This window comes from Barbatula barbatula (assembly GCF_947034865.1).
Source record: "Barbatula barbatula genome assembly, chromosome: 11".
Lineage (NCBI taxonomy): Eukaryota > Metazoa > Chordata > Actinopteri > Cypriniformes > Nemacheilidae > Barbatula > Barbatula barbatula.
This window is the reverse complement of record NC_136774.1, coordinates 16,542,661-16,560,244: the sequence shown is the minus strand read 5'-3', so window position 1 is coordinate 16,560,244 and position 17,584 is coordinate 16,542,661. Positions and strand designations below refer to the sequence as shown.

The following is a 17,584-nucleotide window of genomic DNA, read 5'->3' as shown; positions in this document are numbered from 1 at the left end:
GGGAATGTTCTTCTGCACATTTCTGCCTGAATGCACAGAGAGTCATTAAATTAGTCTGCATTACTGTAAATGAGAATGCATTTCATGATGTTGACAGAGACTTAATTCAGGTGGGAGAAACTGGTCGTTTTTACCTGTTTTACTTGCTTGAATTCTACCACTTTAAAGTTCTGATTGGAGGTTTTGGATTACAGATGATGTTACATTACAAAGTCAGTTATTATTTTACTGTGTATGTACATGTGTTCAGGCCTGCAGATTGTGTTAAACTCCATAATGAAGGCAATGGTTCCCCTGTTGCACATCTCTCTGCTTGTCCTCTTTGTCATCATCATCTACGCCATCATCGGACTGGAGCTCTTCATCGGCCGAATGCATCGCACCTGCTTTTATATAGGCACAGGTGACTACACACAGACACCAATGTATATTAATTTTGTGCATTGCAAAGTTGCTGAGACTCTTTCTACATATCTATTTGTCTCTTTTCTCAGATAATCATGCAGATGATGACCCGCTTCCATGTGCATTTGTGGGTCATGGTCGCCAGTGCATCATCAATGGCTCAGAGTGCAGAGGAAGGTGGGAGGGGCCAAATGGTGGCATCACCAACTTTGATAACTTCTTCTTCGCCATGTTAACAGTGTTCCAGTGCATCACGATGGAGGGCTGGACAGATGTCCTGTACTGGGTAACTAATGCTGCCTTCACATGCTCTCGAAAATTATATAATTCCTACTTCAACTCGGAAGAATGGATTTAGTAACATTAAAAGTATTTAATTAAAATGTTATGTAACAGTAATGTTACTAATGATTAAGTAGCAATAAAACATTACAAGTATCTGCTAACATTAAAAGAGCGCTGTTCCATAAATAATTTCCGTGTTGAAGTGGGAATTATGGAATGTCCGGGAGCATATGAAGGCAGCATAAGCCATCTGAAGAATGAAAAGGTTTTAAGGAAGTGATGTGATATGATATGACTATGATGGGTATCTCTCCAGATGAACGATGCGATTGGTTTCGAGCTGCCGTGGGTTTACTTTGTCAGCCTGGTCATCTTTGGATCCTTCTTTGTACTCAACCTTGTGTTGGGTGTGTTGAGCGGGTGAGTTTTTAGGAATATAATATAGCTTTATTTAACCAGGTGAGTCAGTTGAGAACCAGTTCTCATTTACAAAGATGACCAAGAGGTAGCGTAAGGAGCAGGTACAGTACAATAGAAAACAAAACAAAACACAATTACACAAATAACCCAATTGTAACCAAAGTCAAAAACAAACAGTCGATAAACAAAAAAAGGACAAGATCCTGAACAAATGCAAAATTAACCTTTTAAAAAATGCAAACGAAACAAATAAGAAGAGGTTATTGCTGTGAATGACAAATATTACAAAGATGAAACCTAATGGTGAAAAGTGTTTTCGTTAAAACTCAAAGTGAAATAAAATTAAACGTTTTAAAAGAACAAAAACAAGAAAACAGCCAAATCTAATACTGAATTCAAACTGTGTTTGTGGGTCTATCTGTGTATGGAAAAGTTTGTGTTTGTGTATTTGTGTGCACATCAGTTTGAGTGATTGTTTAACAGAGGAAAGCGAGTAAAAAGCAGATTTCAGATGTTAATTATGTTACTCACCTGAATGGAACAGTTTACAGATGCTGATAGCAGCAGATTTCCCGCAGCGTTCCAAAACGTGTTGAATTCCCCAAAGATTCCTGCTCCTGCTGTCTACCCCTTCGTCATAGTCCACAGAGTGTGTTTGTCTCGATGATGTGTGTGTGTGAGCTTGTCGCCATGTCTAACAGGCTGTGCTTGTGTCTGTAGGGAATTCTCTAAGGAGAGAGAGAAGGCGAAAGCTCGAGGAGACTTCCAGAAGCTCCGTGAGAAGCAGCAGATGGAGGAAGATCTGTGTGGATATATGGACTGGATCACTCAGGCTGAGGACATTGATGAGTTCGATGAGGACGGGAATAGACGTGAGATTAACACTGAGATTCCCAATTCCCTTCTTTCACTTCAATCATCTAGCCTGTTTTTTGTGATCTAACCTGTTCGTTATACAACATATTGAAATGACATTGAGAAAGAAAAACAAACACAGAATTAGAAGTGTCCTTTAAAAAAATTCTTATTCTTATTAATTTTTTAAATGTCACCAAAATATTTCACCAAATTGACCAGCATAAACCAGTTTGGAATTCATCCTGGTTATTCCTGTTTTTTTCCCACAGAAAACTTTTGACAGAATACTTAAACACTGTACATAAAGTAAACATCTCCCACACTTCTGTATAAAATTAGCGTTTTTGTGTAATAATACAAGCTTCTGAATTTGCTTTTCCATTTTTTTATTTTAATTCTATTATTCTGCACCTTTTGTTCTTTTACTCATTTTTCTCTTGTAATCTTTCCATCCGCTAGGTGTGACCTTGCGTGACCTAGCTGATAAGAAGAGGGGAAAATTCGGCTGGTTCAGCCACTCGAACGAAACCCATGGTACGGCCAATCAGAACGAGTCTCGTGACCCGTTCGCTCCCCTCGCCGTTCTATTTATAGCCCCTCTCAACTTTGTCTGGTCTAATTGTGTAATTTACATCTGGGGCTGGAAATCACATCTTGGTTGCACTCATATTAAGTGGTTTGACCCTATTTCAGAGAGATTGCTTTTCTTCAAAACTGTGTCAGTGTGTGGCTGACATTGTTCTTTCTTTGCGTCTTAAATGTCTTCTTTAACTGTTCTGCTCTTTCTTGTTCTCTGCTTCTGTGTATCTGTTTTAACTGCTATAGCAAGTCTTCCTGCCAGTGAAACGGGTTCTGAGAACACTGAAAATATAGACGAAGAACATACAGATTGTTGTGCTGCTTGCTGGTAATACATGCAATATACATGAATGCGTACAGACACAATATACAAGAGGTTCTTAAACCTGTGTTGGCATCTCCACATTCTCGCTAGAAAGGCAAATGCAGATGCAAGTGAATATTGTTAAAAGAGAAATAGCATAGACTAATATGCGGTGTATAAAATGTGTTTTTGTTTTTTGGAAAAAAATTTGCCAGCTTAATTCAGCCCTTTTTTTTAAATACATTTTTGAAGAGATAAAAACTTTTTAATGAGAAAACTTTTTTTGGAAGATAACTTTTTTTAATGTATTATTTGTTGCTTATGCCGTCATAATTTTTTGTTCTCTTCAAAAGTAATTATCCAAATAAATCTCTTCAAAAATGTATTTTATTTGTAAATTATGAAGATTTTTTATGTTACATGAGGGAATGTAAGGATGTTTTTACATTGCGGTTCAGGGCTTCTGTAGTATCTAAATTAAGAGTTTTGTAACTTAAATGTTGTGGATCAAAATGTTTGAGAACCCCTGCAATATACAAAACATTCAAATAACAAATGACACCATATTTGTCATTGTGTTGTCCTGCTGGTTCTCTAATGGAGGTTATTATCAGTCATAATGGGGTGTCATCGCTTAATTTCTCAGCTTCGGCTCATTATGTTGTTTCTCTTTGACTTGCGAGTCAGTTCATTACTCCAGACTTCTTTGGATCTCTGTTTCAGTGTTGAATGTCATCTTTGTCAGGCACACTTACCAGAGTGAACGGTTCAGCAATGGCTGTGTGTTTGTCTATGAGCTCATTGTTGTTTTATTTTTTATTTTTTACTGTTCATTGACTTCAGCGCTAGCATCATGAAGATTTCCTGCTGGTGAGTGTTTGTGTGGAAACTTGTGCTTTAGTATCCACCAATAGAAAGAAGGGGCCTGGTTTCACAGACAAGGCTTAAGGCTAGTCCCAGACTAAAATGAATGTGTGACCTGTAACTGAATATAACTTGTCCAGAAATATCTTAAAAGAAATCAATGCCATTGTTTTATCTCTAGATGTACACCAGTAATGTATTCTTCTAAGGCATTTTTATAAAAATAGCATAAATATCTTAATTCAACTAAGCCATGTCTGTGAAAGCGGGAGTATTTTGTCTTTATCAGTATTTTGTGTTGTTGTCCTGTTAAAACTCTCTGTCCATTCTTAAAATAAGATCAATTTACTTTATATGGAAAATTGCATGGGGTAATAAGACTCTTGAAATATCGTGAAGTAAGTATATGGGTGTTTTGCATCTTCAATCATAAATTAAAAAGGTTATTTTAAAATTAACCTACTTAAATAAGTGTGCTTGGCCAAAAATATTTTAAGAATTTGAGTTAAGAAAATGCTTTTCAGGATCACAAAGTGCATGATTATGCTATTATCTCTTTTTGATGCTTTTCGTGTCTTTCATCTCAGTCGTGCGCTGCGCCGCTGGAACCGTTGCATTAGGAGAAACTGTCGCACGGCTGTTAAATCAGTGACGTTCTATTGGCTGGTTCTGATCCTGGTCTTCCTCAACACAGCTCTGAGTGCCTCCGAACACTACAACCAACCAGAGTGGCTCACCGATGTTCAGGGTAATATGCTCTAGCTGTTCTGGCCTTTCAGGACATCGAGCATAACCTTATTGACAGAACATATGTGCTGCCCCAAAGCATCTGCCTCTTTTTATTAATAGACCTCTGATAGCTAATGTTTTCTAACTGCCCTGATTATCCGAACAAGTTACCATCATGATGTCACTGTCACTGTTGCCCTACATGTTAACCAAAAGTTTGTGTAGTGATTATGTTTTTTTTATCTCTGTTTTTTTAGACATCGCCAATAAGGTTCTCCTCTCACTGTTCACGGTGGAGATGTTGTTGAAGATGTACAGTCTGGGGTTGCAGGGGTATTTTGTGGCGTTTTTCAATCGTTTCGATTGTTTCGTGGTGTGTGGTGGGATTCTGGAGACGGTGCTGGTGGAGATGGAGATCATGCCCCCTCTGGGCATCTCAGTGTTGCGCTGCGTACGCCTGCTTCGGATCTTCAAAGTCACACGGTATTCAGGCCTCTTACAAGCAAAGTTTACTTAATAAATGTCAGCACTGACTCGCGTTCATGTCATTCTTAACTCTGGAGAGAAATTTACTTATGTTTCATGCAACTAGAATAAGCAAGGACAGAGTTTTGTTTAATGAGTTGTATAGTCCTTTTTTTGGGGGGGCAATTTTTATCTTCTTTCTTATTTATTTTATCTGGTCTTTTTTGTACTGTTTGCACTCCTGGTTCTTGACTCGTTCTTCCTTCTCAGTCATTGGACGGCTCTGTCTAATCTGGTGGCCTCGCTGCTGAATTCAATGAAGTCCATCGCATCCCTCTTGCTGTTGCTCTTCCTTTTCCTCATCATCTTCGGTCTACTTGGAATGCAGCTCTTCGGGGGGAAGTTTAACTTTGATGAGACGCAGACCAAGAGAAGCACTTTTGATACTTTCCCTCAGGCCCTACTCACCTGCTTTCAGGTAACACGTTCACTCAAGAACAGATGAAACTCATTATGATTTTATTATTATACAAATAAAAAAGAATGTTCTTTTAAAAATGTAAAAGAAGAACTTGACTAGTAGTTTATTTAATGCTTAGTGCATAAGGAGTATGTTTAATGCTCTTTTAAAGAGATCATCACAAATACATCTTGAAATACAATTTTAACCAGTCAACTTTTCTCTTCAGATATTAACCGGTGAAGACTGGAACGTGGTGATGTATGATGGCATCATGGCGTACGGAGGCCCTGTTTTCCCTGGGATGATTGTGTGTCTTTACTTTGTGATTTTGTTCATCTGTGGTAACTGTATCCTTCCCATCTAAATCCATATTTACATACTCTTTATTTATATTCATATTTTATTATTACACACTAAATTAATTATGATACCATTTTTATATCACTATTTTATATTAAAATATTTTAATACTGTTTGCTGAACTGATTTCAATTTAACAGTTGACATCACATTTGTTCAAGCTGTTTATTGGGTCTTAAGCTCTGCTGTCTCAGATATCCTGTTAAACGTCTTCTTGGCCATCGCTGTCGACAATTTAGCCGGAGCCGATGGAGATGATAAAAAGAAAGAGTGTGTTTCTTAAGCATTTTTAATGGTCATTCTAACAATATAATATCATACAATATTTATGATTCACAATGATGGTCCAAATTCACTTCTTTTCACATGTACAGACCAATTTAGAAATTTTCCAGCCAAAAATTATTATTATTTACAGTTACATTTTGCTTTATTTTGAATATGGCCTACCTATAACAATGGCATTACTGGGGTACATTTTTTAACACAGGTCATTGTGTTTTTCATGGCATATTTGGTGCATATGTGTGTGTGTGTGTGGTAAATCAAACAAAGATATCATATGTAATATCATATGATTCTGTTCCTGACAGAGATAAAAAGGAAACAGAGCAATGTGATGCTGAAGGAGAGAATGGAGAGGTGAAGGTATGAAGCTCAAACTCTGTTCTTGTCAGTGTTAATAACTGAGTGTAAAACACATTGAGTTTCTCTGTTTTGTTTGAACAGGTGGACATGGATGAGTCTGAAGAGGAGGAGCACCCTGAGGGGGCAGATGATGAAGGTAAAGTATAAAGCAGCCATTTTCAAAACTATACGCTCTCCTTGTAATTTACTCTAACTACTGATAAGATAATATGCGTAAAAAGATCTTTAAAAAGTGTATTTTATTTACAAGCGGTTTTCCAAAATTTTAAGCTTATACCTCACAGCTTCTTTTAAAAGTTACATTAATTTTCATTAGTTTTTATTCTAAAATATTTTCTATTCGTTTTTTGCAATATCCTTACATAAGGTGTAGGCTAGTCAAGGGTGAAGTATTGTTTGTAAGTCCCTGCTTTCTTTAAGACTAACTCTTCTCTATTTTTCTTTTTCACTTTGCTATGTTAGAAGGAAAAACACAGCTGAATGTTGCTGACTTTGCACCTCCTAAAGAGAAGATTCTGCCAATCCCAGAGGGCAGTGCGTTCTTCTGCCTCAGCAGGACCAACCCGTGAGAATGCACTTTAAACCGCACACACATGAGGGATGAGGGAGTAAAACTCATTATAATAAACTGCAATACAACAAACATTAAAATTCAACAATACATTTAAAATTACTCTGTGATCTTTTTTCGAAAAACAAACAAACGTTAAAAACAATAGAGCACTGAATTGTTGACATTTATACTGTATATATATATAATCATTAAATACAAATACAAATCAGCATGACAGTCAAATATAGATGTTATGCAGCTCTATAGGTCACAGTGCTGTGTTGTGTGTGTCTAACTGCAGGATAAGAAGGGGCTGTCACACCCTGATCCATCATCACATCTTCACCAATCTCATCCTGCTCTTCATCATTCTCAGTAGCATCTCTCTGGCTGCAGAGGATCCAATCAGAGCTCACTCCTTCAGAAACAATGTAAGTTTCACACACACATATATACACACGCACACACACAAACACACAAATATAAACAGTTATTTACTGCAGCTGTCCTGATTGGCAATGTCGGATACGTTTTTTAATGCCAGCTGGGGAATGACATCCTTCAATCAGTCTGACCATTAAACACATACACAACCATCTTTCTCTTTATATCTCTCTCGCTCTCTCCACAGGTGCTGGGTTATGCTGATTATGCCTTCACTTCTATATTCACTGTGGAGATCCTGCTTAAGGTACCGCCTCTTCCTGTCAATTAATCAGCCGTGTTTGTTAAATTGGATGTAAAGATGGACATACACTGTTATAAATAGGATAGTGGGTATGAATTAAAAAAAAAAGTTACAACTGTAAGTTACCAAGGGAGAGGCAGTTAAGAGATGAATCAAATATTATTTCAATAAATATACAGTTAAATAAACATTTATCCAAAAGCGCAGAATAAAAAATATTAAGGCTAGTGAACATGATGATTGTTTTCTGATGATGATACAGACTCTCTATTTCTAATTGCAGATGACAGTGCATGGTGCTTTCCTACATCAGGGTTCCTTCTGTAGAAACTGGTTTAATCTGTTGGATCTTTTGGTGGTCAGTGTGTCTCTGGTCTCCTTCTTCTTACAGTAAGTCTGATGTACTCGCACATCAAAATCATGCTACAGTAAATGTTGATGTGTCAGTGTGTGTATTGCCCCCCTGGTGGATCAATGGGGGTCGTGTTTGTTTCATTAATATTCTTGAAATTATAAATTACAGATGAGAATTACATTGTAATTGTAATTTGGTATAAACGATTTAATAACTGTATGAGTATAGTAACATAGACAATGTCTTCATCATGCTCTTGTAATGTGAATGGACCAATATAACATATTAAACAGTTTATGAAAATACGCTCTCCTAAAGATTACATGTACAAAACCTCTCATTCTCTCTCTCAGTTCGAGTGCGATCTCTGTAGTCAAGATTTTAAGAGTACTCAGGGTACTCAGACCTCTTCGTGCGATCAACAGAGCCAAAGGACTTAAGGTACAGCTAAAAAAAAACATGCCATTATTCACCCACCATGGCCTTCCATAATATCTGTGGAGCACAAAAGTTGATTTTTTTTAGGAAGTCATACATAAATGATGACAGGATGTTCTTTTTTATTTGGCGAAACATCTGAATTGAGTATCTTGGCTCCATTAGGTACCTGTCAGCCTTTTTCAGATTCCCACTTTCTGCGAGCATAGAAACTCCATCAGACCATCAAATACATTGAATGTTATTCTCACAAATTGATGACTGTATGTTTGTCTGTAGCATGTTGTGCAGTGTGTGTTTGTGGCAATAAGGACAATTGGGAACATCATGATTGTCACCACCCTCCTGCAGTTCATGTTTGCTTGTATCGGCGTTCAACTCTTTAAGGTATCCAACACACACACATAGACACAAACACTAACAGGAAAAATAGTTTATATTTTACGGTATAAAAACAATTGAAGAACATTGCTGTACAATACAGGGTAAATTTTATCGATGTACCGATGAAGCCAAAAACACTCCTGAACAGTGCAAGTAAGTCCTTTTTCGGCATCTGTCACATTCAATACCGTTTTTACACGAACAAAATGAGTTTGCCTGTGTGCAATGTGAATGCACATACAGTACATTTGATGTGGTTTGTGTGTGCGAACGACACAGGGGCACATTTGTGATATACAAGGACGGAGATGTGAGTCATCCAATGGTGAGGGAAAGGATCTGGATTAACAGTGACTTCAACTTCGATAATGTTCTCATGGGAATGATGGCCCTATTCACCGTCTCCACTTTCGAGGGCTGGCCAGCGTGAGTCCTAAATTCCTTCAGATGTCACTGAAGGTCACCTTGATCGTGTTCATACAACAACATCCTGTTTGTCATCATTCAGGCTGCTCTACAAAGCCATTGACGCCAACGCGGAGAACCACGGACCCATCTACAACTATCGTGTGGGGATATCGATATTCTTCATCGTCTATATCATCATCATCGCCTTCTTCATGATGAACATCTTCGTGGGTTTCGTCATCATCACTTTTCGTGAGCAGGGAGAGGCTGAGTTCAAGAACTGTGAGCTGGACAAAAATCAGGTGGGATGAAATGTCTCTTGCATGAACTTGCATGAACTGACAGCACAGGGCTGTTAAAGGATATTCAGTGAGAAAACAATGCTGATATGTATAATTGCTAATAGCATGCACCAACAAATCCTTCACAAAAAAAAAAAACAAGGAAATGCATTAAGAAATTGACAATTGGCGCTGTGTTGTTGTTGCTAATGCATTCGCTATCTAGACTCTCATGTGTATTTTTTACTTCCTCACAGTTTGTTGTCAATTTGTTTCACACAGAGACAGTGTGTGGAGTATGCTCTGAAGGCCCAACCGCTGAAGCTCTACATCCCCAAAAACCCTGTGCAGTACAAGTTCTGGTCTATAATCAACTCTACAGGGTTTGAGTACATCATGTTTGTGCTGATTCTTCTCAACACGGTAACTCTTGCTGTGCAGGTAAAAAACTGGGTCTGTTGTTATATATCAACAACTACCATTATTTATAGACTTTATTTGTTCGATGTAATAGCTAGCGTTACAGCAAACGTTGCATGTATTAACATTATGGAATGGTGTGAGCTAACATGAACAATCGTCAAAACACTGCACATCTTTTCAGTATTTTGTTTGTTTTGTTCTTTCTTTCACAGCATTATGAACAGTCAAAGTTCTTCAGCTACGTGATGGACATCCTAAATATGGTTTTCACAGGCCTTTTCACTGTGGAAATGATCATAAAACTAATGGCTCTCAGACTCAGGGTCAGTCTCCTTATTTGCATAAATACACTTGATGTTTGTTTTCTTGCTAGTAATCAAGTGTTGAAAAGGTTCATATATGCAAAAATTGCTCCCAGAAATGAATTATTAAAAATTCTGGAACTTTATATGAACTCTTTTCTTTCTCTAGCATTACTTTGTTGACGCATGGAATTCCTTTGATGCTCTGATTGTGGTAGGAAGTGTGGTGGACATCGTGGTTACAGAGTTCAGCGTGAGTCCCTCTTCCACTAATACTTTAGCAGCAACAAGTAGGCTAAGCCCAACTGATAGTTCACCCAAAAGTGTAAATTGTGTCATAATTTACTCACCCTCTTGTCATTTCAAACCTTTATGACTTATTATCCACAAAAACATCAAAAGAAGTTATTCTGAAGAATGTTGTTAACCAGCACCCATGCACTTGCATTGGTTTTGTGTTTTAATAGAAGTGAATGGGTGCGGGGGCTGTTCGGTTACCAACTTTCCTAAAAATATCTTATTTTGAAAGTCATACACGTTTGAGATGACAAGGGGGTGAGTAAATTATGACAGAATAATAATTTTTGGGTGAACTATCCCTTAAACCTAGGTTTTATTAGAATTAACTCTAAAGCAATGCATGCAGTAGGTAAAGTTTTCAAAATATGAATCTTGTTAGATTGTATTCGTTCTCTTTAGAGCTCAGAGGACAGCTCACGTGTGTCCATTACGTTCTTCCGTCTGTTTCGTGTAATGCGACTGGTCAAACTGCTAAGCAAAGGAGAGGGTATCCGTACGCTTCTCTGGACTTTTGTGAAATCTCTTCAGGTCAGAGGACCATGAAAAACATTCATTTTTTCAAATCTTCAATAAATCATTTAAAATGTTTTCACCATCAGTGTAAGTTGTATTGTATTGTGTCTTTTTGTACCTCAGGCCCTGCCATATGTTGCTCTTCTTATTGCTATGATCTTCTTCATCTATGCTGTTATTGGAATGCAGGTGAGAGTGCACGCCTGCCACCGTTTCTTGCTTTTATGTATCAGTTAATATTCCATTAATGAAATAATCAATGCAATATTGCAATATATCTTGCTTTGTTAGACATTCGGAAAGATCGCCATGCAGGACCACACGCAGATAAACAGAAACAACAACTTTCAGACCTTTCCGCAGGCTGTGCTGCTTCTCTTCAGGTAAGAAATACAACAGAAGGCAAAAAAGAGTGTGTTACTCATCCTGTGAATGTGATGTTATGTGTACTTGTGTGCAGGTGTGCCACAGGTGAGGCGTGGCAGGAGATCATGTTGGCCAGCCTTCCAGGAAAGCGCTGTGATCCAGAATCAGACTATGAACACGGTGAAGAGTTCACCTGTGGCAGCAACTTTGCCATCATCTACTTTATCAGTTTCTTCATGCTCTGCGCCTTCCTGGTAACTCCGTCTGATTTTTGAATATTCCAGCTTCGCTAACAAAACCTTGACACCATGTAAATGTATTTTAGGTGTCCGTAGCCCTCCTGAATGTCAATGTTAACTGTATTACCCAGGATTGGTGCTTTTATTATTTTATTTGTATTAAGTTTATCATAGAGTACTTGATTTTGGCTATGATTATAGCATAGCAAAATGTTGCCACATATGAATCTGAATGCAAGCAATCGTCTTTTTTTGTTTTTTTAGATCATTAATTTGTTTGTTGCCGTCATTATGGACAATTTTGACTATCTGACCCGTGATTGGTCAATTCTTGGGCCACATCACCTGGATGAATTCAAAAGAATCTGGGCAGAGTATGATTCTGAAGCTAAGTAAGATTCCCCCTGTCTCGAATGCTCTTTTCATTTTAATATGAATAAGATTATTCATGCTGACTTCATTTGCTTCTGCAGAGGTCGTATTAAGCACTTGGATGTGGTGGCTTTACTCCGGAGGATCCAGCCTCCTCTGGGATTTGGGAAGCTTTGTCCTCACCGTGTGGCCTGCAAGGTACACACATACGCGCACACACACACACACACACACACACGCACGCGCACGCGCACGCGCACACACTAACACACACACACACACACACACACACACTTAAGGTGTTTTCTTTTCCATTTTTCTCTTATTGTGTTTTTTTCTTTCTCTGTCTGGCAGAGGCTGGTTGCCATGAACATGCCCCTTAACAGCGACGGTACAGTGACCTTCAACGCCACCCTGTTTGCTCTGGTCAGAACTGCCCTGAAAATTAAAACTGATGGTCAGTACAAGCTTACACACAAACATTATCATGCAGTTTGAAGCTGTGCTTTGCATATAAATTCTAGAACTGGAATAATTTCTGTCATTGTGAGCATTAATTTAATTTCTATTTTATTGCATGTAACACTGAATTTAATCTAGTACATACAACGTGTGACTGTATATGGTTGTATTAAATATTTTGCCTTGACTTCAAGTGCAATTAAGTGCTGGAGATTGAGAGATTTAGTGATTGATACTTAAACAAGACTGTGTGTATGTCATATGGGTTGCATTGCTTCAGCCATATGAGTTATTGCGGCTGTTACTTGTTGTTTATAGGGAACTCCGATCAAGAGAACGAGGAATTGAGAATAATTATTAAGAAGATCTGGAAGCGGATGAAACCCAAGATCCTAGATGAGGTTATTCCACCTCCTGCTGGTGAGATAGAGCATAACGCTTCAGAACTACATATAGCTGAGGAAAAAATAAAGATACCATTCAGATTTTTCATTTTATGAGCATTTCTAGATGTATTGTGGCCATTTCAGTCCAGTGTCGGTTGAATTTCAACAAATTCAAACCTCAGGAGTGACACGAAGTCATCCAACAGCAATGTGAAAAACTGACAGCATGACAAGACATGAAAACTTTTTTCCTAAATACATGTTCAAATATGACTGTTGTATGCTTATAAGTGAATACGAACTTGTTTTCTTTGCAGTATTTGAGGTCTATAAAAAAAGAACATAATTTCTGTTATTCTTTTCCAGTATTCCTTTTCTGCAAATAAATATATCTAAATATAATTTTATAAGATATTTTTTCTTAGAAATTTGGGAGAAATATTCTTAGTAGTTCACCGAATTAAACAAAACAATTTGTTTTACCTAAACACATACCTATAAATACCACAAATCTGAATGTTTTTTTTTCCACGACTGTATTTAGTACCTAACATTATCCAGTATGTTTTTCTACAAACTCAATAGCATAATCAATCCTCTTGACAAAATGCATTATGCAGTGCTTAATAATTACATACATTTCAAGTTTGTGAACCAGGTGGGACATACAGACACAAAAACTAACACATCACATCACAAGAAACTCAATTTCCCATTACTGTTGTCTCCATACATGTGTGTTTTCAGAGGAAGAAGTGACTGTTGGTAAATTCTACGCTACATTCCTGATCCAGGATTACTTCAGGAAATTCCGCAAGAGGAAGGAGAAAGTGGGTCTGGGAGACTCTGAGTCTGGTAACCCCTCAGCTCTACAGGTACAGATTTTTTCTGTTGCGGAGTATGGTGGATCAGTAAAGGAAAGAATCAAAATGTGTTCCTCTTCACCCTATGAATAACGAAGATCACTTACTGAATTAGTTTTAATGAATAATTCATAGAATTCCCATGTAGTTCCCGTTGTAATGCAGCAAAACCATTGCTCAGTCTCACACTTTATCCTAACATCCCACTCTTGCACGTATTAAATAACAAAGGTTGGTTCCCACGAAGAGAGATCCACTGATGCAGATTAGACTAACACACATCTTACATTTGAGCTTTGGCCCTGATAGTTTTCATGGCCTGTTACTCCCCTCGAGGTTTAATAAAGGCTCAAGTCGTTCTTGGGTTTTAACGGGCATTTATTCGATGACAAGGTCTTCAAACATGTCTTTACATGTCCCCTTATTGCTCATTCACATTGCCGTCAGAACTGGTATAAATAAAACACAGAAACATAAATAAACCTTAAATTCTTGACATACTTGCAGGCAATACAAAACAAAATCACATAAAAAACTGAGAAATAAAGCATACATTTATGCCATGTAAAATAATATCTTAGTTAGCTTGTTACAAACACATATGCGTAACACAAATAAATGACAAGGAAAGAAAAATATACCTCATTGGCCGCATAGACTCGAGAGGGTAGACTTCATCTTCACGCTTCCCCAACAAACTTATGGAAAATTACAATCTTCCGCGAACTTTGAGACAGATGACTCGCAAATCGCAGCACATATCTCTCCAATCCTAGCGAGTGCACCCATACCGCGTCCAAATAACAACAAAATTACCTTTTCACCAAAGTTTTAACAAAAAGAAATAAACATGAAATTAGCCATGAGACATTATTTATTTCAAACATATGATTTTTAACCTCTCATATATATTAATATTTTAACTGTGAACCATATTGAACGAAAATATATGGGTTGGTGGTGTGTATGTTTTAATTCAGCTGTAATGTGAGCTGTATACATACTGTAGCCCCTCTTTTTTTCTGCGTGCATCTGTGTCAGGCCGGGCTGAGAACTCTGCAAGACCTGGGGCCAGAAATGAGACTGGCCATGAACGAAGACCTGGATGAGGAAGAGGAAGGCCTGGAGGAGGAACAGGATGCGGAGGACGCCCGTTACAAGGTGCCTCGGATCATTTAATTATACTCTTCAGATTTTTTAATCAATTAAGCTGAATTTGTGTAACACAGTGAATTCACCGTGTAGAGTTGCGGAATAAAAATAATCCACTGTAAACCAAAAGTCAGAGGCAGAAGGATTAGATCATTATTCAGAGTGATGAAGCACCTGGTCTGTTAAGACAGATGGTCATTTGAGTGCCAGATTTATTCTGACAGCAGCAGCTATCAGGTAATTACGGAAGCCTGTTTCCGCCAGGGTTGGGAAAATTATTTAGATTTGATAAGACTTAGTATCTCAAAATAATGAGGAACTATGTCGAAATTTTGATTTAGTAACTCATAATAATGAGACGCTTTCTCCTAATAAATTCATTGTTTATATTTATGCTTGTTACTTATTAACGCTTTAGTAAAAAATGTATGATTATTATTACTATCTTTAGGTACAACACAATTTATCCTTAAAGGGACAGTTCCCCCAAAAATTTTAATTCTGTCATCATTTACTCACCTCCGAGTTGTTCCAAATGTGTATACATTTCTTTGTGATGTACACAGAGAAAGATATTTGGAAGAATGCCTATAGCGAAACAGTTCTTGGACCCAAGTGACTACCAGAGTAGGACAAATGACTTCATTATTCTTTTGTTCTGTTGAACACAAAATAAGATATTTTGAAGAATGTAGAACAGCAAACAGTTCTGGGGCACTTTTGAATACCATTGAAAATGTTCCTACTGGGGTCCAAGAACTGTTTCGTTACAAGCATTCGTCCAAATATCTTTCTTTGTGTTCAACCAAACAAATCAATTTCTACACCTTTGGAATAACTAGCGAGTAGTTTTTTTCAGTGTGCTAGATTATATGTGCTTTGTTTACTACAATAGCCTTAGGACCCAGGTGGAACTCAAACTCCAGACTGCTCCGGGGACTGATGCCTTATCCAGTAGGCCACTGGGCTCTTTTTTGGCCCTTGTTACTTTTAGCAATAGGAAGCAAATATTAGAATTATTTCAGCAACCAGACGGTCCATGATCAAACTTCAGTGCATAATGCATATAAAATGATATAAACATTCTATGTATTGTAATACATTCTTGCACATTTGTCTCTGATATTGCTTGACTTTTAGAAAGAAAATGGTTATGCAGGCTATGCCGAGCACTCAAACAAAAGCCGCCGCTCCTCTCTGGCCATGACTCCGACCGGCGCTCCAGTTGCTCCAGGAGACGGCATCCTGAACGGGGGACCGGGACGTAGGAGCTCTCTAGCAAAAACACAAAATGGTAATGGCACTCTGGAGTATGACAACTGCAGGAGAAGAGATAGTACACGTTCCTCCTTCCATTACCAACACAAGAATGGTCTGATCGACCAGCTGCCTAGGAGGTACACTGGGATATTTTAATTATGCTATATGTTTTTAATGTCAAATATCTTTTTGTTTTCACAAGAAAAACAAGTCGTTTTTTACAAACATTGGAATACTAATTTTTTATTAAAGTGCTTGCAAGTTGCTTCATTGTTTTTGTATTTACAATATACATATTTTTAAATACTTTTTTCTTGTTTGCATTGAAGGTCGTCCTACTGCAAAGACCCAAGGTAAGCAATTATCACTTCCTGTAGTTTCAGTTTTTCTGTGTTCTTGTCTGCGGGTCACTTCTTACGCTTTCTTTCTTTCTGTCCTGTACGCTATCCTTTGTCTCCATCTGACTGCCGCTTTCCTCTTTTGTTCTCAGGAGAGACTCCAGGGACAGATTCTCCTCTCCTCTCTCGCGGAGAGAGGAAGGAGGTGTCTACCCTGGAGAGCAGCGCTTCTATAGAAAAGATGAAGACAGTGAGAGCGTCATCTCAAGAGAAAGGTATTCCAAAACTGCTACCTGTGCCACATGAACCAATTATTAACATGTGTTCAAATAAAATGTGATGATGTGATGTAAAATACTTCAGCAGTGTACTTTCGTATTTATATAATTTCAATACAACAATCTGTATCTTTTGTCCTCTTCAGGCACGGTTATCAAGATGATAACCCAATCTACCTGGGTCATCGAGACAGGTATGACGGACACTCTATGAGACCTCATGTACACGGTAATCCTTATGGAAACAGTTACGGAGACGCCAGGAGGACAGCTCGAAGACGCCTGCTGCCAGCAACACCAACCGGTAACATAATCTGACAATTGAGATCTAATTGATCACTACTATTATTTATTTTATTTACTTCAATAAAGGTTTTCCTCATTTTAGCCTCAGGGAGAAAAGCTTCATTTAATATTCAGTGTTTGAGAAGGCAAGGTAGCAATGATGACCTGCCCATCCCAGGAACGTACCATCAGAACTCTCCTCCCTGCAGAGCACGTGCACAGGTACGTTAACATTGTGTCTACACGCGACGCAAAGCACAACATTTAAAAAAATCACAATTTGCAGTACATCTCATACACACCCCTGTGCTGAAGCAACAAATATGAACAAAATGTTAAACGTAAAATTAATTTGTTTATTTACTTTTTAGGGCTGTCAAATCAATAATCATGAGTAATCGCATCCAGAATAAAAGTTTGTGTTTACATAATATATGTCCGTGTACTGTGGGCATTAATTTTGTATTTATAATAGGTAATATTTACATGTGTTTATTTATATTAACCAATGATGTAAGTTATATATAAATGTTTAATCATTTAAACATATGCACCTAT

At 37.8% G+C, this 17,584-nt stretch overlaps 1 protein-coding gene across 1 annotated transcript in view; it reads left to right on the top strand.

Annotated features, from left to right (window-relative positions):
• cacna1fb (calcium channel, voltage-dependent, L type, alpha 1F subunit) overlaps positions 1-17,584 on the top strand; it is a 31,268-nt gene that overhangs the window by 11,727 nt on the left and 1,957 nt on the right. Inside the window, exons 6-45 of the mRNA XM_079468319.1 lie at positions 251-403; positions 495-691; positions 1,007-1,110; positions 1,831-1,982; positions 2,428-2,502; positions 2,794-2,875; positions 3,695-3,721; positions 4,303-4,463; positions 4,702-4,927; positions 5,180-5,387; positions 5,599-5,719; positions 5,927-6,002; positions 6,326-6,380; positions 6,462-6,516; positions 6,843-6,945; positions 7,235-7,364; positions 7,565-7,624; positions 7,905-8,011; positions 8,330-8,417; positions 8,694-8,801; positions 8,899-8,951; positions 9,078-9,224; positions 9,307-9,508; positions 9,770-9,928; positions 10,123-10,233; positions 10,382-10,465; positions 10,912-11,040; positions 11,149-11,214; positions 11,317-11,408; positions 11,486-11,645; positions 11,895-12,022; positions 12,104-12,200; positions 12,357-12,459; positions 12,783-12,884; positions 13,598-13,725; positions 14,755-14,874; positions 16,006-16,262; positions 16,616-16,738; positions 16,888-17,045; positions 17,136-17,248. Of these exons, the coding sequence (XP_079324445.1) occupies positions 251-403; positions 495-691; positions 1,007-1,110; positions 1,831-1,982; positions 2,428-2,502; positions 2,794-2,875; positions 3,695-3,721; positions 4,303-4,463; positions 4,702-4,927; positions 5,180-5,387; positions 5,599-5,719; positions 5,927-6,002; positions 6,326-6,380; positions 6,462-6,516; positions 6,843-6,945; positions 7,235-7,364; positions 7,565-7,624; positions 7,905-8,011; positions 8,330-8,417; positions 8,694-8,801; positions 8,899-8,951; positions 9,078-9,224; positions 9,307-9,508; positions 9,770-9,928; positions 10,123-10,233; positions 10,382-10,465; positions 10,912-11,040; positions 11,149-11,214; positions 11,317-11,408; positions 11,486-11,645; positions 11,895-12,022; positions 12,104-12,200; positions 12,357-12,459; positions 12,783-12,884; positions 13,598-13,725; positions 14,755-14,874; positions 16,006-16,262; positions 16,616-16,738; positions 16,888-17,045; positions 17,136-17,248 (4,820 nt within the window). The remainder of the gene's footprint in view (positions 1-250; positions 404-494; positions 692-1,006; positions 1,111-1,830; positions 1,983-2,427; positions 2,503-2,793; positions 2,876-3,694; positions 3,722-4,302; positions 4,464-4,701; positions 4,928-5,179; positions 5,388-5,598; positions 5,720-5,926; positions 6,003-6,325; positions 6,381-6,461; positions 6,517-6,842; positions 6,946-7,234; positions 7,365-7,564; positions 7,625-7,904; positions 8,012-8,329; positions 8,418-8,693; positions 8,802-8,898; positions 8,952-9,077; positions 9,225-9,306; positions 9,509-9,769; positions 9,929-10,122; positions 10,234-10,381; positions 10,466-10,911; positions 11,041-11,148; positions 11,215-11,316; positions 11,409-11,485; positions 11,646-11,894; positions 12,023-12,103; positions 12,201-12,356; positions 12,460-12,782; positions 12,885-13,597; positions 13,726-14,754; positions 14,875-16,005; positions 16,263-16,615; positions 16,739-16,887; positions 17,046-17,135; positions 17,249-17,584) is intronic.